This window comes from Hibiscus syriacus, unplaced genomic scaffold, assembly GCF_006381635.1.
Source record: "Hibiscus syriacus cultivar Baekdansim isolate YM2019G1 unplaced genomic scaffold, ASM638163v2 tig00113719_pilon, whole genome shotgun sequence".
NCBI classification, from domain to species: domain Eukaryota; kingdom Viridiplantae; phylum Streptophyta; class Magnoliopsida; order Malvales; family Malvaceae; genus Hibiscus; species Hibiscus syriacus.
In genome coordinates this window covers 257453-280740 of record NW_024063467.1, presented here as the reverse complement: position 1 = coordinate 280740, position 23288 = coordinate 257453, and the positions used below count along the sequence as shown (strand labels likewise).

Below are 23288 nucleotides of genomic sequence, written 5' to 3'. Positions count from 1 at the left end.
GGTTTCTCAAGGATCATCGTATCACTCTTTGTTATACACCACCGATGGACAATCCCGGGAAAACTTTGCGAGAAACCATTGCTGCAGCAGTTCCCCTGTCGATGTTAAAACTATGTTAAACTCCAAACAAGATATCCGGCAAAAGCACAGGTTCACACTCACTCTTCAGGCACGATTATAGACTCGTCTACCTACCGACCTTCATACGTATGTAGTCAGAAGAGTATAAATGTAGATTTCTCAACCCTTTTTGTGTGCCTTTACTACTTGAATTTTAGGGAGGGACAATGGAGCTGTCGGCAAGGCCAAGCAATGTTGACTGCTCACCAACTAGGAAGGCGGGGCGGCTTTTTGCTTCTTCCTCGACCAGTATGGTATGGTCTTCTTGTTCACCATCCCACTAATTTGTTTGATAAAAGGGAAAGAAAAGTATAAATCATTAGTATATAGGACAGGGGAGGACCCGCCCTTTTTCTACAAGAATCTTGACACTTTCAATGCTACACCATGATTAAACATTCTTTCTTGATATCATGCTTTTCTACCTTTTCTTTTTCCCCCATACCACTCATAAGGTTGTTGATTGTTTTTGAATTTAAAGCAGAATCGGTTTGATCGGCAGTATGGTACAATCCCGCCGGTCTCTTCATCTCGATGTTGTCTTGTTGCAACTAGGATTCTATTATAGTTTGATATACTCTCAGATCATCCTCTCGGACCATTCTTTTGTTAATTTACTCGTCGTTATCCGTAAAAATATATAATTGTAATATGCCATCGGTATTCATGAATAATTGCTTTGTGGACCCTTTCCTTTTTTTCTTCCTTTAATCTTATCTCTATGCTCTTATTTTCAATGGATGTTATTATGCAAGCCAAATTGAGCCAAATCTGTCAAGTCAAGCAGGGTAATCCAGCAAATTCTTTTGCTCGAATAGTTCGGTTGATTCAGGTTATAATACAGGGATAGGCATAGGTCGGGTTTTCGGACAATGTGACCTGACTTTTGAGATAAAACCCAACAACCAACCCAACCCGAAATAATATAAAATTATTAATTTTATTTAATAAATAGGGACTTAATTGAAAAAATAATATAGAGAGGGGTATTATTGTAATTATCTATAAATATATAAGGCATTTTTATATTATTTTTTGGGTCGGGTTAGTCGGATTTTTTGCACCCTAACTCGAACCTGACCCGAACCTTAATTTTTAAAAAAATGACCCGATCGGGTGGTTGGAACATGTCGGGTTCAGATCACGTGACCATCCTTAATAATACCCTAAGGGGGTGTTTGGTTCAAGGATTGATGGGAATCTCACATTTCCATGTTTGGTTAGTCAGGAATCTCATTCCCGATAATGTTTTATTACCAATAGTAGATTTTTTGAGATATGTTACCAGGAATGTCATTACCTCCCTTCCTTTAGGTATTGTAACATTACCAGTGTTTTGGACTAAAATGTCCTTAAATTTTTATTTTTTTTCAAAAATATCATTCTTCTGTCATTAAATAATAAAAATTCTACGAATGTTAAATTACAAATTTATCTTTAAATTATTTTAGATTTACAAAAAAAAATATATAATTAAAATTTTATATGAAGTTCATGGGTTAAAAAAATTTTTACCCTTTCATTAAACCTTTTTTATATTTTTAATTTTGTAAAAAAATTATATAAATATTATGAATTTAATTTTTTAAAGAAAATATATAAATATTTTACAATTTGTAATATTATACAAATATATAACAAGGACAATTTGGTCAAATATACATTCCAATAATCTTTTATTCCTTTAACCAAACACGGTAATCTTACATTCCTGCTAAACCAACCAAACACAAAATACAACATTCCCAGTAATCCTATTCCCTGGTAATCTTTTATTCCCACTGGTAATCTTAAAGTCCGTGAACCAAACGCACCCTAAAATTTATTTATAAAGTTAATTTTTTATAATAAAAAAATCTGACCAGATTGGGTTGAGTCGGAACATGTCGGGTTGTGGGTTCGGGTCACGAATAATATTTTTTTCAATATTAATTTTTAACTTTAACAAAAAAAAATAGCAAAAGAGAAATGATCAATACAAATATGGATTGGATTTGTAGATCTTATTATACATTTTTTAAATTGAGTTGGACGAAATTAATATTACAAATAATGTATTTACCTTGATAATTCTAGAATTCAAATTTTAGTTTTAAGATAATTGGGTAAAGAAAGGTGGAAAGCGAAGGTTAAACTTTAAAATACACATTACTTCAATCATTTTAATTCTTATTTTTTTTTCATATCTAATTTATCGTACAAATTTTTATGTGTTATCAAATTGATCTAAATAACATAATAATAACATATCTACCGACTTAACTGTTATGCTATATTTCAGTTAATTCCATAAAATAAAAAAATAAGGAGAAAATGATAAAGTTAATAATTAAAAAAAAAGTTATTCACCAGGAATTGGTTTAAGTAGTAAGCACGTTGATAGCTCTCAAGCAACGTCTCGAGTTCGAGATTTTGTGTATGTAAAAGATCTCTATTAAGAGATTCACTCGTCAAAATATACGTACGATACGAATTGATCAAGACAAAGCTTCAAAACCAGAAAAAAAAAAGAATTATTCTACATTATTTAAATGTCACTAAAGATCTAATTAATATGAGTCCAAAAGCTACCAATCCCCCAACTACATTGCCCTACTAATAATGATGTTCATACACTCATTACAAACAAAATAATTTACATTCTCCTAATTTCATGATTACACTTAGGGATGGGCATGGGTCGGGTTAGGTCGGGTTTTTGGTTCACCCGACCCGACCCGACCCGAGAAGAAGGGGATCTCCACCCGTGACTCGACCCGACAAAATTAGTTTTTCACCCGACCCGACCAAACCCGATAGATAGTTTAAAAAATTCGATTCGACCCGACTCGACCCGAAATAATAAAAAAAATTATTTTTATTCAATAAAAAAGTGCCTAAATTGAAAAAAAATAGAGGGGTATTATTGTAATTATTCTTAAATATATAAAGTAAAATTATATATTTTTTCCAGGTCGGGTCAGGTCAAATTTTTTCACCCTGAACCCGACTCGAACACCGCATAAAAAAACCCGACCCAACCCGAACCCAAATTTTTGTAAAAAAAATTCGACCCGATTAGGTCGGATCTAATCGAAACCTGTCGGGTTCGGGTTAGATGCCCATCCCTAATTACACTTTCTTTTACTGATTTTATATTTTTATTTAAATTATCAAATGGGACTGTTTTTTCACATTGGTCCAAAACCATTTTTACTTTCACCTGTTAGGTTAAAACCTTCAAAAAGCTTTGATTGGACTTCCATATCTTGCTTCTGCCGGCTTTTTACTGTACCTAATTTGTGATTTCCACCTAACAGTTAAAAAGTAAAGTGCACTTTTTTAACACAAAGGAAAGAAGGTGAATATATATGTAATAGGGTAGGTTACAAATCTCCTCACTTAACTTTATTGTCTTTTATATTTTGCTTATTAAATTTTTTTTATTTCATCATTAAACTTAATACATTAGATTTTTTGTCACTCGTTGTTAAATAGTTAACGACATTAAAATGACGTATTTAAAAAAAATATTTACCAAAACGACGTCATTTTACATCTATATAAAAGCTCATTTATCGGAAATTTAATATATTTTCATAAGAATCTTACATGCAAGAAAAAAGTGGAATTTATTTTCCTAGAAAAAATGTCTCCGAACTATAATGGTATGCATTTTGTGGGGAATAATTAAAGAGGCTGTGTGTTTACCTCGAAAACCAAACTACCCATTGGCCCAAAACTCCAAGGAAATGCATTAAACGAACCCTCACCTGCGACCCACTGCCAATGGCCAGAAGAGTTGGTCACTACGGCCTGCAGAGGCTGAGCCATAGGTCCATCAAAAGCAAATAATCTTTGACTTGTTTGTATCACTGACAAAGTAAAAGATCTAAACACAAAGACCAACCTGTTAGATCCTTTGTCTTGATATTCATTCAACATTTAGTTGTGCACTAGATGCCTCCATCAGCCAATTCCGGATCTGCTCACCGATATCCTTAACATGACCAGGTCCATCGGGAATAAACACGTTCGTGTTCTTTGAGGAATTGCCGAGGTCCTTGATTGTGTCGAAGTACTGTTTGATCATGATGAGATCCATCACCTCCATGGCTGAGGTGCCTTCCACCTTGTGAGAGAAGTCCAATATGTTCTCCCTCAACCCATCTGTGATTGCCTGACGCTGCCTGGCCACACCGACGCCACCTAAGTACTTGGATTCGGCTTCGGCTTCTTCTCTTTTAACTTGGAGAATCTTATCAGCTTCACCTTTGTACACACCCGCAATATGAAGTCTTTGAGCTGTAAAGACAACATTGTGAAGTTTAGTCCTGTTTTTCAACTTCAGATAAATGGTCCACGGTAGTTCATTTACTTGGCACCGTGTTCTATTTTGCATTACTTGCATGATTCTCAGAAACTGGAATTTAATTTGCCAAGTTTAACAAAGTTTAATATGTTTACATCGAATTAAAAAGAACCATTTTTTTTACTTTACCTGCATTTATCTTGTCGTAACCGGTTTTCGTCCGGGCACGAAATATTAAATTTGGCGGGGAAATTGATGTGAATAAATAATTTTGAAAATAATTTGTGAGTCGCCATCGGCCTTTTGGGTCAGGTAGGTCGAATACCTAAAAAATATCTTTTGAAAGAGTTTTTAAGAAAACATCAATTAAAAGATAAACTGATCTGCGTTTTAACCAAAAATTCGTTCTTTTTAATAATAAAAAGGGATTCGTGGTCGGTTACGTTTAGGGAAGGATTAGCACCCCTACAACGCCCAAAATTGGTACTTTTTAATTATAAATTGTCTCTATTATTAAAATTTAAAAATTCAAAAAAAAATATTTAATTTATAATTCTATTATTTCAAAATTATATAAAAAATATTTATTTATTTAAAAATATCAGAAAAGAACTTCTAGGTGCCTTAAGACAACTCTTTTCTTTGATATTGATAAATATTAATTTAAATAATATTGTTTAAAAAAATATCAGAATAGGACATCCAGTTGTATTAAGACTGTCCTTTTCTTCGATATTAAAAATAAACATTAAAATTTATTCCAGATTTATTATATATATATATTTATGAATACATAAAAATATTAAAAAATATAAACAAATAAAATTAAAACAATAAAAATACCACTAAAACAATATATTTTAAAAGCAATAAAATAAATGAAAACTTATAAATTAAATGACTAAATTATAGTAAAAATGAAATTAAAAACTTAATTCAATATTAATCAAAGTTATAAGGATTAAATATGTTATTTCTTTATTTTATTTATTTAGTGACTAAAATAAAATTATCTAAAATTCGGATATTAAAATAAAATAAATTAAAAATATAAACTAAGGATTAAAATATTATTTATTAAAATTAAGGGATTAAATCTGTAATTTATCCTAAATATATTATTTTAATATGAAGGACTAAAATAAAAAGAAATTAAAATTCGAAAACTGAATTAAAAATATTATAAATTCAATTTAGTGACTAAAATGTAAATTTTACAAATTATGAGGACTGCGGACAGGGTTTAACTATTTTATAATTACGCGCATAGTCCTTCCCGAAACGACGTCGTTCGGGAAGGACTATAAATGGTCCAAAACCGGCTGGCCCGAAGGGCCAGCCTTCATTTTTCATTTCACTCTCTCTCTCTAAACTGAGAGAGTTTTAAAACTCTCTCGCCTCTCTCTAGCTTCCCTCACTGGAGGGAAGCCGGTCACCGGACGGCAACCGTGTGCCGCCGTGATTATCACCGCCGGCCACCGCATCCGGTGGCCGGAAAAAAATATTTTTATACTAATAGATAGATCGGACCGTCCTAAGGACGGTTCCGGTATTATTTCCTCCTAAAAAGCTCCCAATCGGAGCGAATCTACAAAAGTACCTTCGGTGTTTCGAAGGTTCCGGTGAGATCCGGTGACGGTTGGGGTTCTCCGATGACAGGGTAAGCTTCTTTCCTCTCTTCTCTCTTTTTTCCTTGCTGCGTTGATGTTGACTGAGATCGTTGGTATATTTTAGTATATTTTTCTCTGTTTTTTTTTCCTCTCTATGTTCTCTCTTTTTTTCTGTTTCCGTCTCTGCCTCTGTCTCTGTCCTTTCTTTTTTTTTTTCAGGTTGGGGTGGTGGCTTTTATAGCCACCACCGTTGTAGCCGTCGGACCGGTTCTGGTTTGTTTGTAACTGGGCCGGTCCAGTTGTAATTGGCCTGTAATTATTATTTATATATATATGTTTAATATATATTTAATAATAATAATAATGATAATAATAATAATAATAATAATAATAGTAATAATAATAATAATAATAATAATAAAAATACTAATAATAATAATATGGATAAAAAATTAATATCTTCAGCTGCCCCTCTTTGCTCATTCTTGTGTTAACAAGAATAGGGCAAAGATGAAAAGATAATAAAATTTTTTATCCATTTTGACTTTACTTTGATCATGATGGAGATATTGAATAAATTCTTCTCTCTCTCCAGATAAGTTCTTCTTATTATGAACTTTCTGCTGGGGATGATGATGACCTCCTTTCTGTGATAGAGTCATTCAAAAGGTTGAATAAGCTCTTGATGAGTTCTTCTCATTATGAACTTTTTCTAGAAAGGCTGATGCTAATCTATCTCCTTCTGCGATAGAATTATGCAAAAAGTTGAACAAGTTCTTCTTATTATGAACTTCTTCTTTCTTCTTCAGATGAGTTCTTCTCATTATGAACTTCTCCAGAAATGTTGATCCATCAATTGATGAATTCATGCAAAAGATTGAACAAGTTCTTCTCATTATGAACTTCTTCTTCCTTCTTCAGATGACGAGTTCTTCTCATTATGAACTCTACCTGGCAATGTTGATTCATCAAATGATGAATTCAAGCAAAAGATTGAACAAGTTCTTCTCATTATGAACTTCTTCTTCCTTCTTCAGATGAGTTCTTCTCATTATGAACTTTCTCTGGAAAAAATAATCCATCAAGTGATAGATTTGAGCAAAAGGTTGAACAAATTCTTCTCATTATGAACTTCTTCTTCCTTCTTCAGATGAATTCTTCTCATTATGAACTTCTCTGGGAATGTTAATCCATCAAATGATAGATTTGAGCAAAAGGTTGAACAAATTCTTCTCATTATGAACTTCTTCTTCCTTCTTCAGATGGGTTCTTCTCATTATGAACCTTCTCTGGCAATGATAATCCATCAAGTGATGAATTCAAACAAAAGGTTGAACAAATTCTTCTCATTATGAACTTCTTCTTCCTTCTTCAGATGAGTTCTTCTCATTATGAACCTTCTCTGGCAATGATAATCCATCAAATGATAGATTTGAATCTTTGCTAAAATCTTTGAAATTCCTGTTAAAAATTCAACATAGATGAAAATGAATGAAAATGCACCTATTTTTGTAAACACCTAAAATATGATGCATGAATGTTAAATTATTTGATTTCAGATTGGTGAACTGAGTATTTCTTCAGTTGTAGAAACACAATAGATCTTTCTTCTTCAAATCAGAGAATCCATCATCTTTGACAAATGTAGATATAATGTCACTAAACCTCTTGAGAATAAAACTCAATAGTATAGGCTCTTGAAAAGCTTGTATTCAGGCAACATGTTGATTCTGATAACAACTCATTTGATTATGAAGTGACCTTTCAAGATGATTTCACAGATATCGATAGTTCTTCTAATACCGAGAAATCTTGAATTCTGATTCTGATGAGGAGAATAAACTGTTATACTTGACAAAAATGGGATTCTCAGATGCTAAAACTTCAAATAGCTTTCTTCCGATAAAAGATGGGAAGCCATTATGTGATGATCCCAGTTACAAGCAAAGGCAAAACTCGGGCTATGATTTTTGAAAAGGAAGAAGCAGAGGAAGCTTGAAAAGAAGCTTCTTAATGAAGATAATCATGCAGTTCATCTTTTAATTCCAATGATTGGTTCTGTAGTTCTTACCAAACCAGATCAGATAACTCAAAGAACACTTCCAGAAGATGCTATTAGCAAATTCATCTTCCAAATTCAATGATTGGTTCTGCCAAACCAGATCAGATAACTCAAAGAACACTTCCAGAAGATGCTATGAGCATATTCATCTTCCCAATTCAATGATTGGTTCTGCTAAACCAGATCAGATAACTCAAAGAACACTTCCAGAAGATGCTATTAACAAATTCATCTTCTAAATTCAATGATTGGTTCTGTCCAACCAGATCAGATAACTCAAAGAACACTTCCAGAAGATGTTATGAGCACATTCATCTTCCCAATTCAATGATTGGTTCTGCTAAACCAGATCAGATAACTCAAAGAACACTTCCAGAAGATGCTATTAACAAATTCATCTTTTAAATTCAATGATTGGTTCTGTCCAACCAGATCAGATAACTCAAAGAACACTTCCAGAAGATGCTATTGGCAAATTCATCTTTCATTTAATGTTTGGACTAGGATATCACAATGCTTATTCGATGTAGAGCCAGAATTTGTAGATTCGAAGCATTTCCATGCTACTACACTGAAAAGGGCTATATTCATAATTCTGCCAATTAAGAACAGATTTTCTCTTTATTCTGCTTCCTCCATGTGCTGATGCTTTTCCATTGACAAAGAAATGATGGCCTTCCTTTGAGTGTCCAGAAGTATTTTCTTGATGAATGCTGAAAATGGAATCTAGTATGGGTTGGAAGGAATAAAGTTGCTCCACTTGAACCTGATGAGGTGGAAATGCTTCTAGTTTTCTTTAAAAACCATACACAAGGATCTGTATAGAGACATATTTCCCAGTGATATCAATGTCTTGTTTCCTTTTGTTGGAATCAGTGTTGCAAAGATCACCTTCTATTGTCTTAGTATATTTTTGAAAACAGATGTGCAAGAACTGAATGGTGATCGGTTGGAGCAATTGATGAGTAGATTTGGCGGATTCGACTTTGTTGTCGGTAGGATCCCGTGTAATAATCTTGATGTTCATGGCTTTAAGCTAGTGATGATTTGCTTACTTTGTATTCCATGTATTCAAAAGTATTAACATAAAGTGATATTCAGAAATCTTTAAATTATTTCAAAATTATGTTAATTCAATAGAAAAGAATAAATTGAATTTCCAAAAATAAATTGAATCTCAAATAAATTGAAATTGAAATAGATATAATTGTATTCAAAGTTATGGCAAGCATAAGAATAAAAATTCAAATGTCTCAACAAATTATAAGCATAAGTATTTCTAAATTAATCAAGTTGATACAATTTAGAGTAATGATGTAAGCTTTTGTCTGGAAGATCTCAAACGTTGTCAAAATGCTTGTAGATGTGAAGTTTCTCCCAAACTGTCAAAATCTTAAGAGGGTTCAATTGCCAGATGCCTAATATCAACCTGCATTTGAGCCGCCTTTTCAGGTTTTCAACTCAAATCCTTCATTTGGTTACAAGATGCCCTTTGCGGGTTTTCACCTTGACCCCCTTTCTTTTTCTTCTCTTTTTTTTTCATTTTCTATTTTTTTTTTCTTTTCTTTTTTTTCTTTTCTTTCTTTTCTTTTTTTTTTCTTTTTTCTTCAAGCATAATACTTCTTGACAGAATCTGAGTTTATTGGATTTCTCAGAATTTTTCCATCCATTTCTGCCAATATCAATGCTCCTCCGGAAAAGGCCTTTTTCACAACGTATGGCCCTTCCCAATTAGGCATCCATTTCCCACGGAAATCTTTATGTATAGGCAAGATCTTTTTTAGTACTAGATCACCCTCTTGGAATTCTCTTGGATGTACTTTTTTATCATGAGACTTCATCATCCGTTTTTGATACATCTGTCCATGGCAAATAGCTTTCAATCTTTTCTCCTCAATAAGGTTCAATTGATCAAATCTAGCTTGGATCCATTCAGATTCATCCAATTTTGTTTCTCTCAATATTCGAAGCGATGGAATCTCAACTTTAATTGGTAAGACTGCTTCCATCCCATAGACTAAAGAAAAAGGCGTTGCCCCAGTAGATGTTCGAACAGTAGTTCGGTATGCGTATAGAGCAAAATGTAACTTCTCGTGCCAATCTTTGTAAGTTTCAGTAGTCTTTGTAATGATTCTCTTGATGTTCTTATTTGCTGCTTCAACTGCCCCATTCATCTTCGAACGATATGCCACTGAGTTTGCATGTTTGATCTTAAACTGTGCACAAAGTTCGGTCATCATTTTGTTGTTCAGGTTCAGAGCATTATCTGTAATGATCCTTTCTGGTAGGCCATATCGGCAAACTATCTCTTTCTTTATGAACTTGCAGACTGTGGACCTCTTAATATTAGTGTATGAAGCAGCTTCAACCCATTTGGTAAAATAATCAATTGCCACAAGGATGAAGCAATGTCCATTCGATGCTTTTGGTGTGATTGCTCCAATGACATCTATTCCCCACATAGAAAATGGCCAGGGTGCTGTCATTACATGTAAAGGAGATGGGGGTACATGAATCTTGTCTGCATATATCTGGCATTTATGACATTTCCTTGCATAATCAATGCAATCTGTGTACATAGTAGCCCAATAGTATCCATATCTCATTATTTTTCTGGCCATGGAAAGACCATTTGCATGTGTTCCACATATTCCACTGTGTACTTCTTCAATGACATTTCGAGCTTCGCTGGTACTTAAACATCTCAATAACATTTGATCACTGCTTCTTCTATACATAATCTCTCCATCAAGAAAATATCCAGCAGCCATTCTTCTCAAAGTTCTTTTATCAATTTCCGATGCATTTGGTGGATAACTTTGATTTTTGATATATTGCAGAATATCATGATACCACGGTTTACCATCTATCTCTTCTTCCACACTATAACAATGTGCAGGAATTTCATATACTTGCATTTTGATTGGCATCATATCAACTTTCTTAGTTGCCTGAAACATAGCAGCTAATGTAGCCAAAGCATCTGCCATTTGATTTTCTTCTCGAGGGAGATAATTGAATGTAACTCTCTCAAATTCTTTCACTAATTCAAGGGTAAAATTTCGATATTCCAACAATTTGGGATCTTTTGTTTCCCATTCTCCTCGCAATTGATATACCACCAACGATGAATCTCCATATATCTTGAGAAATTTGATTTTTCTTTCTATAGCTGCTTTCAATCCCATTACACAAGCTTCATATTCTGCCATATTATTGGTGCAAAAGAACTCCAGTCTACTCGTAAAGGGATAATAAATATTTTCTGGAGAAATTAACACTGCCCCAATTCCTCGTCCCAAAGCATTAGATGCTCCGTCAAAGTAAAGCTTCCAAGTTGCAAATGCATCATTTGTTTTGACTTCTTCATTCATGGATATGCATAACAGATCTTCATCGGGAAAATTGAAGTTCAAAGGCTGATAATCATTTGATACACGACTGGCCAAAAAACCAGCTATGACACTTCCTTTTATTGCTTTTTGGTTGATATATACAATATCAAACTCAGATAATAACATCTGCCATCTAGCCATTCTGCCTGTCAAAGCTAGTGATTCCATTAAGAACTTTAAAGGATCAAGTTTTGATATCAACCAAGTAGTATGGTACAACATATATTGTCTGAGTCTTCGAGTAGCCCACACCAGGGCACAACATAATTTTTGTATTGGTGGATATCGAACTTCACAATCAGTAAATTTCTTGCTCAGATAATAAATAGCTTTTTCTTTTCTTCCAGATTCATCATGCTGTCCTAGTACACATCCCATCGAATTTTCGAAGACCGTTAAGTAGAGAATTAATGGTCTATCAGGCATTGGTGATACTAAAATTGGGGCATTGGATAAATATTTCTTAATAATATCCAAAGTTTCTTGACATTCTTCATTCCAGACTTCAGGATTGTTCTTTCGAAGTAATTTGAACACTGGATCACATTTGTCAGTTAATTGAGAAATGAACCGAGATATATAATTTAATCTTCCCAAAAAGCCTCGAACTTCTTTTTTTGTATTGGGTGGTGGAAGATATTGAATCGCTTTTACTTTATCTGGATCAATCTCAATTCCTTTTTTGCTGACCACAAATCCCAAAAGTTTCCCGGAAGTTACCCCAAAAGTACATTTTGCGGGGTTGAGCTTTAATTGATATCTCCTCAATCTCTGGAAAAGCTTTCTCAGATTTTGAATATGTTCTTCTTCAGTTCGGGATTTGGCAATCATGTCATCTACATATACTTCAATCTCTTTGTGCATCATGTCATGAAACAAAGTTACCATGGCTCTTTGATACGTTGCCCCTGCATTTTTCAATCCAAATGGCATCACTTTATAACAGAATGTGCCCCACATGGTTATGAATGTTGTTTTTTCCATGTCTTCAGGATTCATTTTTATCTGATTATATCCTGAAAATCCATCCATAAATGAAAACCATGCGTGCCCTGCAGTATTGTCCACCAATGTGTCTATGTGGGGTAATGGAAAGCTATCTTTTGGACTAGCTTTGTTGAGATCTCTGTAATCCACACACATTCGAACTTTCCAATTTTTCTTTGGTACGGGAACAATGTTGGCTACCCATTCTGGGTATTTAGATGCCTGTAGGAAACCTGCATTAATCTGTTTCATCACTTCTTCTTTGATTTGCAACAACATTTCTGGCCTCATTCTTCTGAGCTTTTGTTGAACCGGTTTATATTCTGGATTGATTGGAAGCTTGTGTATCACTATATCTGTGCTTAAACCGGGCATATCTTGATAAGACCAGGCAAAGATATCTTTGAACTCTTGAAGGAGATTTATCAATTCTTGTTTTATCTGGACTGTCAGAGTGGTACCAATTTTCACCTCTTTTATTTCTTCATCTGTTCCCAAATTCACAGTCTCAACCTCTTCTTTGTGGGGTAGAATTTGTTTGTTTTCTTTTTCTACCAATCTTAATAATTCAGTAGGAACATCACATTCCAGTTCATCCTCACAACCATTGATTTCTTCCAGACATATAGGATGCTCTAAATTTATCACTGGATTAAATTTAGGAATACACATGCTATTAACACGGTGACACCTGCAAATTTAAGTCGGACATATTTCCGAAAGAATATAGTAAATTTATGAAATGTAAAAATGTAATAAAATGTAAAGAATGATTGCCATCTGAAAATTTTAAAGAAAATTCCTTATATTTAACATAATTTCTTTTACAAGATAACAAAAAGTTTTCATATTTTTGAGCTAAACATAAAGATTAGTTCTGAATATTACTCTGTATTAATATTAAAAACTATAGGAAGATCTTCAGCGGTCCAATTGGTGAGTGTTTCTCCAGGAAAACATGGGCGAATCCTATCCAAGTACTTGCCAGTCTTGTTGTCATTCATGATCATGTTGACAAATAATCCATTCATAGCTTTTTCAACTATGTCTTGATCTTTCATCAACTTTTCTTCTTTAAAGGCTTCAACAAGCTGCTGTTCCACATTAATTGTTCCCCCTGATCTGAATGTGGTCTTCAACTGTGGGAAAGACATGTGTTTCCAAAGGATTTCTCCCCCTTTCAATTTTGCCTTTCTGTCTTCACATCTTCTTTTCATCTCTTTGTTCTTTTGCTGAAAATTGGGCTTAAATCCAAGCCCAAAACGGTCTTTTTTCATCTTTATACTGATAGGAACTGAAATCCCTTGAAGATTCTTTCCTAGACCTCTCCCAGCTTTAGCTCCGATGCCTAAAGTTTGTTGTACCGTCATCTTGGTGCAATCAGACAATCTGGGATATGGAATTTTGCTTCCTTCTACAATAAAGGTTGCATTTACAAATTCAAGAGCTCGAAAAGAGCATTCAAGAGCCTCATCATTGGTGTCGATATATGGAACATCGCTTGTTACAGACGCAATGATTTCTTCTTCAGCACTGACGCATATTAGTTGTCCATCAACAACAAATTTCAATTTCTGATGTAATGAAGAAGGAACGGCTCCTGCTGAATGAATCCATGGCCTCCCTAATAGACAATTATATGTGGGGTGGATGTCCATCACCACAAAGTCAATATTGTACACGACTGGGCCGATTAACAACGGTATTTCCATTTTCCCAAGCACTTCTTTTTGAGTACCATCAAATGCTCGTACCACATTCTGATAACTCTTCATGTGTGATTGATCCAGAGGCATTCTTTGAAGTGTAACTAGAGGCATCAAGTTGAGAGCGGATCCATTGTCAATCAATACTCCTGGCAACACATGACCATGACAATGTGTCGTGATGTTCAAAGCTTTTACTGACCCCATTCCGCCTTCCGGTATTTCATCATCTGTGAACGTTATGTAATTGTCAGCGGCTATATGTCCCACAATTCTGTCAAGTTTATTGAGGGATATATCTTCGGGGATAAATGTTTGATTGAGGATTTTCATCAAATCATTTCTATGTGCTTCTGAATTCATCAATAGATCAAGAATAGAAATTCTCGCTTGTTGTTTGTGTAGTTGTTCAACCACACTATACTCACTATGTTTCAAAAATTTCAAAAATTCTTGAGCTTGTTTTTCTGTCACAGGTTCATTAAATGCTGGAAGGGATTCATCCTCAAATACCTTCTGAGGTATTACCATGGCTTTTCCTTTGGCTTTCACTTGTTCTGAAGCATTGGATGTTTCGGGAGAGTAACATCTCCCACTTCTTGTAAAGAAACCAACCTCGCTCACTGCTTCAGACGTCGATGTGGTACTCAGACTTTGTATTTTCTCTTCTGTTTTTTCTAGAGAAACAGATCCTCCTACCATTGAAACATTGGTAGTATAATTCCAAGGTACCCTGCGGGTATCTTTGTATGGAAATGGTAGAGGAGTGGTAATAACTACTTTCGGCTTTATTGGTGCAGGAATCGCCGTAGATGATTTTACATTAATGATCACAGGATCATTTATTCTTTGACTTGGTTTAGAATCCTCTGATGAGCAAACATCATCTTCTTTTTTCCTTGGTTCTTCTTCAAAGAATTCTATTTCTCTGTTGTTCATCAATTTTTGCACCAAATCCCTAAACTCAGGACATAGTTGAATTTTATGCCCTTTCTCCTGATGATATTCACAATAATTCTTACCTTCATTCTGCTTTGGCTTGAATTGTTGTGGAATTATACCAGCTAAAGAGAGTTGTTGGAATACCCAAACAAACAGAGATTTAATTTCAGAAATGTCAGTCTTTGCTTTCTTTCTGTTCTATTCCTGAATTGCATTTAAGTTTTTATCTCCATGATTTGGCAATGGATGATTTGATGCAGATGGTGTATTGAATTCCAACTTCCCAGTGTTGATCAAATTTTGAACCACCCTTTTGAATGCTAAACAATTTTCAATGGAATGACCCGTAATTCCTTCATGGTAAACACAGTGTGCCTTTGTATCATACCAAGGAGGGAATGGTGGTTGCATGGGAAATAAGGGATAAGGCCGTATAACATCTGCTTTTAACAGCGAATCATAGATCTCTGCATACGGTACTGGTAAAGGTGTAAAAGACAACCTTTCATTTTCCTTTCGAGATCCTCTGGACTCTGCTCGATTAGTGTTTGTTTCCTCTTTCTTAACCCTTGGCTGGGTTATTGTAACACTTTTCGATGAATCTTTGCTGTAAGAATTTGCATTGTTGACTTCATTCTCCTTTTTCCGGTATGTAGGTCTTTTGGAACTAGACCCATCATTCGATTCAATCTTGCCGCTTTTCAAGACATTTTCAATTAGTTCTCCAGAAATGACTAAATCTGCAAAATTTCTGGTTGCATTTCCCATTAGATGATTTAAATATGGAGCCTTCAATGTATGAACAAATATTACTGTGGCCTCTTTTTCTGACAAAGGTGGTTGAACTTGAGCCGCAGTGTCACGCCATCTCTGGGCATACTGTCTGAATGTTTCATTATTCTTTTTCTCCAAGTTTTGGAGAGTCCATCTATCAGGGACCATGTCTATCACATGGCGGTACTGCTCTAAAAATGCTTTAGCCAAATCTTTCCAGGATCTAATGTTGGCTTTAGTCAATTGAGTATACCATTTTAAAGCCGGTCCTGTCAAACTATCCTGAAAGCAGTGAATTAACAATTTCTCGTCTTTCACATACCCTGCCATTCTTCGACAAAACATAGTAATATGGGATGAAGGGCATGTAGTACCATCATATTTATCAAATTCGGGAGCCTTGAACTTGATGGGAAGGATTAAGTCTGGAACCAAACTCAACTCACTAGCATCAAACCCATAGAACGATTCAGTTATTTCCACGGATTTCATTCGTTCTTCTAAGTTCTTGATCTGTCTGGTCAGTTCTTCATTTACTTTTTGTTTCTCATTCAGCTCATTCAAATCCGGGATCAAATGATCAGTATTAAGATCCCCTATTTTCACATCTGATATAAGCGGATTTTTGCTTGAAGATGCAGGATCCACTTGTTGATCTTCATGTAGTTTGGCTTCTTGTAATGCAGATGTACGAGCATTGATTTGTATAGGTGGAGTACCAGAGTGATAAATTGGTTCTGGTGGAAAACCTAGAGGATACATAGGTTCTTGATCAAAAGATACAGGATTTTCAGGCATTTTTCCAATGATAGCCTGCCTTTTAAACATATCCTCTATTTTCTTCATCATACTGTCTTGTGAATTTGCAATACTGGCTTCAATTTTTTCCAGCTTCATTCTCATTTCTTCTTGTTCTTTATGATGTTGTTCCTCAATACGCTGTATTTTATCCTCCATAATTCTCTTAGTAGCTTGTCTAGTACCGTAGTGATGTAGTATTTCTCTTTTGGCCAGAGTAACTGCGATTGAAAAATCTTTTAATATTATTTTTTCAAATTTTAATTAATGAATTTTAACTTAATAAATAAAATAATTCATAGCGAAAATTATGAAATGAATGATGAATGTATGCAAAATGCATGTATGTAAAAAACATTGATCCCAAAAAGTTAACTGTCATAGAACAACTTTCATCGGCATACAAAAGTTTCTTTATAATAGTTCATAACTACAGATAAGGCGTAGCTTTCCTATTAAGCTCTATAATTTCTTTCATTAACCATGACACCTTCTTTTCGCACTTAGAAACTGGATCAACATGATGCTCAATTATTTTGGCTTCAACAGCTAGTTCCCCAACATATCTAGCAACCTCGCTCATTTGTACCATGGCCTCGAACACCATATTGCTTCTTTCTTCACTTCTTTCGACATAGAACTCATTTGACTTTTGCCATTGTTCATTCGTCCCTTCAAGAGTTTGCTCTAACTCAGTGATTCTGACTTAACAATTGTGCAGAATTTTTTCAAGATCTCTAATGCGTCTTCGCAGTGAAGCATTTTCTTCATTACTTTCTTTGAGATCATTAGGTCCTAGACGAACCTTTTCTTGGAACAATGATTCTTCAAGTTGCAAAATGTAAGCATTAAACTCTGAGTTTTTGTTTCTAGACTGATCCAGATCTTCTTCCAGTTTTGTTCGTGCTTCTTGCGTTCTTTGATTAAGCTTCTGGATTTGAACATCTTTGTTTCTGCATCTTTGCATCCAATTGCTAGCCACTTCTTGTTCTACCTCAAGTCTGGTGTTGAAATTTTTTCTTTCTAATTCCCATTTTTCCTTTTCAATATTGGATTCTTCCATCTTTTGGCCTCTGACTTCAAGTTCAGCAATCAAATGGTTCATTTCAGATTCAAATCCCTTGAACATGATATTTTTCTCGCCTTCAAATTTATCAAAGATGTCATTCTTCATCTCTTCTAAATCTTTGGCTCGATCCCTTTCTCTTTGCATTTCATTCATGATCTCGCGGTGTTCAACCTTGTGTTTTATAATTCGCTCTCTTCTGTCAACCTCGAAATCTTCCATTTTTTGCTTTCCTTTTTCCAGGCTTTTGAGTAGACGGCTATTCTTTCCTTTCAGATCTTCAACTCGTCTTTTCTCAATGTTCAATTCTCTGGTCATCTGTACCGTCGATTGGCTGGGTCCTGATGCTTTTCGGGATTTATATAACTCCTGGTAATTTTTCTGTAAGGCTCTGTATTCATCCTCACCTTTTTCTTTATCTTTTCTCAACATTGCACATTGTGATGAATGAAAGTCAATGTCAACCCCCAACATAGCTTTATCTTGTCTCATTTGCTCTAACTCTTTCGACCAGCCTTCTCTTTCTGCTTCAAGCTCAACTCTCAAGATTTTAATCTCTGATGGAACCACCTTAATGCGATCTTCCATAGAAATATCCTCATTTTGATCTGGTAGAGGAATATTTTCGTTTTTTCTGACAGATCTCCAATCTTCATAATCAGGAGTTAGCATTTCTTTTGCTGCTTTAGCTCGGATACAAAAAGTTGTTTTCCAAGCTGTAACGGCTTCCATGATATTTCTTTTATAATTTTTGCTGTGGAATGCGAACTCAGATGACTGTAGTCCAGCAGTGACAGGTACAAATTGACGACCTTCATACTGTCTTATAACCAGAAGTGGTGCATATCCAATTCCTCCCCATAATCCGAGCAGCATTATCCAGTTGTAATCACCACACCTGTAAAAGAATTCCCTTTGTATTTGCCACGGGGCTCGCCAAACAACGTCATTGCTTTGCAGATTTCGAAAGGCATTAATCCACATATCTTTCTTAATTTCTTTCGGCCATTCCTGCTCCAGAAATTCTTTTAATGGTGAATAATCCGTATTAAAGCGTCGGTATGAAACCTTTTCTGTTCTCCAGAAATGACTACGGATCCAAACATATAACAACTGGGTACACCCTGAGAATCGTCCACCTCCTAGCATTCTACAAGCATTTAACGATCTGAAGGTCTCGGCTAGAATTGCAGAAACAGGATTAATCTTTTTCGGTAGCTGTTCAAACAAATCTACCACTGCAGCTTCAACATATCCCAATACTTTTGGGAAGATGACCATACCATATATACCCAGAGCAAATAAATCAAATCGTACTTTATAATCTGGATGGCTCTGAATAATTTCTCTAATGTTGGTCCAAGCAATGCCTTCGCTTTCGCCTTTTTGTTTTGTACGGGCTGCTACCCATTCTTCTCGTACACCGGCAATCTTTGCTAATTTAACTCGAAAGGGTTGAGTTTTAATTGACTTTGAATATATTCGATTCTCCAAAGCACCTTCAAGATGTAACAAAGTTGTATATTCTTCAATAGTAGGGACCAAGTCCTCCTTATTGAAAGTGAAGCAATTGTACCCTGGATTCCAGAATTGAACTAGGGCTCTGAGTAATTCATCATCAACTTCAACATAGAGCAAATATGGGATGTCTCCGTAAGTCTGATAAAACTGCAATTTTTTGTTTGAATCCCAACTTTCCCAAATGCTTCGCAAATCTTGCATATCATTTCTTTTTAGTGAAACTGAAGCATAACTGGCCAAGTCAGATACATAATCATCCTGCAAACTGTCTCCTTCTTGTCTTTGTAAATCCTCAGCCCACTGTCTTACTTCTGAGTTTAGAATTACTTGACTTGAACACTTTTTATCCATAGATAAAGGCTTTCCAATGAGACAATTAACACAAGGATCAATGTCTTTTATCCTGTATGATGCAATGCAAACAGAAAAATAAAGAACACACAAAAAGAAAATAAATTAGTTTACATAATAAAGAAATTTAATAATAACATTTACATAAATATTCTTTATTTAAACATGCTTTTCTGAATTTAAATAATTTAAATAAACATGTAATTTAAACAATAAATAAATTAACAGGAAAGACAGAATTCATTTCTCCTGTGTGTACACCTATTTTGGACAAAATTTTGGCATGACTTCGGATCGGAAGAGTTTCTAAGGTTTTTTATATGCAAGGTTTCAGATCTAAGAATAAAGGTACCCGAATTGTCCTTGTTAGTGCCCCCTTGGGTTGCTAACCCTCAATCCTAGTCCATTACAGACTAAAGTGGATCGAGTTCAATTCGAGGGGATACATTTCTCTATGCCTGACACGGAGAATAAATTCTCACGAAAACATAGAGTATATGAACCCCGAAAGTTACTTGCTAGGTCTGACACGGAGAATAAATTCTCACGAAGACGTCGCTTTCACTCCCACTTAAAAGGGACAACTCAATTATAGAGCTTTATGTTATGCAATGCAAGTGTTGTGTGTGAGGAGAAATGTTCAAACCTTTGACAGAAAAATAATGAAATAAAATACTTGCAAATAAAATAAAACATATAAATATTATAATAATAAATAAATAAAAAATTTGAAAAGAAAGAATTAAATATATAAATTTTTAATTTTTAATTAATAGAGACAATTTATAATTGATTTTTAAAAGTTTGACCAATCCCCAGCAGAGTCGCCAAGCTGTCGTAACCGGTTTTCGTCCGGGCACGAAATATTAAATTTGGCGGGGAAATTGATGTGAATAAATAATTTTGAAAATAATTTGTGAGTCGCCATCGGCCTTTTGGGTCAGGTAGGTCGAATACCTAAAAAATATCTTTTGAAAGAGTTTTTAAGAAAACATCAATTAAAAGATAAACTGATCTGCGTTTTAACCAAAAATTCGTTCTTTTTAATAATAAAAAGGGATTCGTGGTCGGTTACGTTTAGGGAAGGATTAGCACCCCTACAACGCCCAAAATTGGTACTTTTTAATTATAAATTGTCTCTATTATTAAAATTTAAAAATTCAAAAAAATATATATTTAATTTATAATTCTATTATTTCAAAATTATATAAAAAATATTTATTTATTTAAAAATATCAGAAAAGAACTTCTAGGTGCCTTAAGACAGCTCTTTTCTTTGATATTGATAAATATTAATTTAAATAATATTGTTTAAAAAAATATCAGAATAGGACATCCAGTTGTATTAAGACTGTCCTTTTCTTCGATATTAAAAATAAACATTAAAATTTATTCCAGATTTATTATATATATATATTTATGAATACATAAAAATATTAAAAATATAAACAAATAAAATTAAAACAATAAAATACCACTAAAACAATATATTTTAAAAGCAATAAAATAAATGAAAACTTATAAATTAAATGACTAAATTATAGTAAAAATGAAATTAAAAACTTAATTCAATATTAATCAAAGTTATAAGGATTAAATATGTTATTTCTTTATTTTATTTATTTAGTGACTAAAATAAAATTATCTAAAATTCGGATATTAAAATAAAATAAATTAAAAATATAAACTAAGGATTAAAATATTATTTATTAAAATTAAGGGATTAAATCTGTAATTTATCCTAAATATATTATTTTAATATGAAGGACTAAAATAAAAAGAAATTAAAATTCGAAAACTGAATTAAAAATATTATAAATTCAATTTAGTGACTAAAATGTAAATTTTACAAATTATGAGGACTGCGGACAGGGTTTAACTATTTTATAATTACGCACATAGTCCTTCCCGAAACGACGTCGTTCGGGAAGGACTATAAATGGTCCAAAACCGGCTGGCCCGAAGGGCCAGCCTTCATTTTTCATTTCACTCTCTCTCTCTAAACTGAGAGAGTTTTAAAACTCTCTCGCCTCTCTCTAGCTTCCCTCACCGGAGGGAAGCCGGTCACCGGACGGCAACCGTGTGCTGCCGTGATTATCACCGCCGGCCACCGCATCCGGTGGCCGGAAAAAAATATTTTTATACTAATAGATAGATCGGACCGTCCTAAGGACGGTTCCGGTATTATTTCCTCCTAAAAAGCTCCCAATCGGAGCGAATCTACAAAAGTACCTTCGGTGTTTCGAAGGTTCCGGTGAGATCCGATGACGGTTGGGGTTCTCCGATGACAGGGTAAGCTTCTTTCCTCTCTTCTCTCTTTTTTCCTTGTTGCGTTGATGTTGACTGAGATCGTTGGTATATTTTAGTATATTTTTTCTCTGTTTTTTTTTTCCTCTCTATGTTCTCTCTTTTTTTCTGTTTCCGTCTCTGCCTCTGTCTCTGTCCTTTCTTTTTTTTTTTCAGGTTGGGGTGGTGGCTTTTATAGCCACCACCGTTGTAGCCGTCGGACCGGTTCTGGTTTGTTTGTAACTGGGCCGGTCCAGTTGTAATTGGCCTGTAATTATTATTTATTTATATATATATGTTTAATATATATTTAATAATAATAATAATAATAATAATAGTAATAATAATAATAATAATAATAATAAAAATACTAATAATAATAATATGGATAAAAAATTAATATCTTCATATCTCGTTCATTGCCGCGCGAACAGCAGGATCAGGAATAATGTCAACCATCAATATGTGCTCGATGCTATATCCATAGTCTCCCATCACCTGATGCATGATTTCAGATTGTGTACTTGCAGAAAGGCTTATAAAAGATGGAAACATAATCGCTCAAGTGCAATTATATAGAAAGTAGTCATAGTTTTGTGCACATATTTAAGCACACTTGAATAATTAACTAAATTGGGGAGAATGGGAGAAAAGGAAAGCATTATAGTACCTTACCAAGATCCTCGAGAACAGCTTTAGCAGCCTTACCCTTTTGTTCAAAGAGATCATCCAAATTCATTCTAGGAACCAGAGCTCGAACCACTACCCCCGAGAAGTGAAATGTTTAGTACTCAGAAATCAAACAAAGGGAGGAGACAGGGAAGGATAACTTATAAATGAATAGGATCAATACTTAAAAGGCAGGGATGGACGCAAGATTTTATGTTAGGAGGGCGAACTTGAACTTATAAAATTTCAGGGGGCGGAAACATATTTTCAATAGAAAATACATAGAAAAATCTAAAATATATCCCCTCGGTCGATCCCTGCTTAAAGGCTGACATTGCAAACAAAAGAGCAAAGAAAATTACCACCAAACATATAAGCCCGGATCTGTTCTTCGGGATTCTGCAGCTCATAAAATGCATCATCAGCATGTGCCTTAACCACTCTGTATTGAATCGAGCAAAGCAATTGCACAAACACATCTTCCTACAAGAAGTAACATTTCATCTTCATTAGTTTTGTGTTTTCTTTGTTTAACTTTATGCACAGAAATTGAATACTATTAAATCATACTGCTATTAGTTCATTTATTGTAATAGTAATCGTAATCCACAAACCCTTAAAATCAAAAGATAAATTCACTCCTAAAATGCAGCCAGTGATTTCGAGCTCGAATCTGTTCATATAAAAGACGAAGCCATAGCTCATTCTGT

The 23288-nt window shown here is 34.3% G+C and overlaps 1 protein-coding gene across 2 annotated transcripts; it reads right to left on the bottom strand.

Moving 5' to 3' along the window:
• Nucleotides 1-3814: 3814 nt before the first annotated feature.
• Nucleotides 3815-23082, bottom strand: LOC120186697 (protein PPLZ12-like). 2 transcript variants are annotated; one of them, XM_039190572.1, is made up of 6 exons: nt 22941-23082; nt 22580-22671; nt 22321-22407; nt 4601-4610; nt 4010-4404; nt 3815-3924 (listed from the first exon to the last, which is right to left on the bottom strand). In XM_039190572.1, exons 1-5 carry the CDS (start codon nt 22948-22950, stop codon nt 4034-4036), a joined length of 570 nt encoding a protein of 189 aa, XP_039046503.1. In that variant the 5' UTR covers nt 22951-23082; the 3' UTR covers nt 3815-3924; nt 4010-4033. The 2 variants fall into 2 exon arrangements, with proteins under 2 accessions (XP_039046503.1, XP_039046505.1); XM_039190574.1 differs by having other exon boundaries at nt 3815-3915.
• Between the last annotated feature and the right edge of the window lie 206 nt (nt 23083-23288).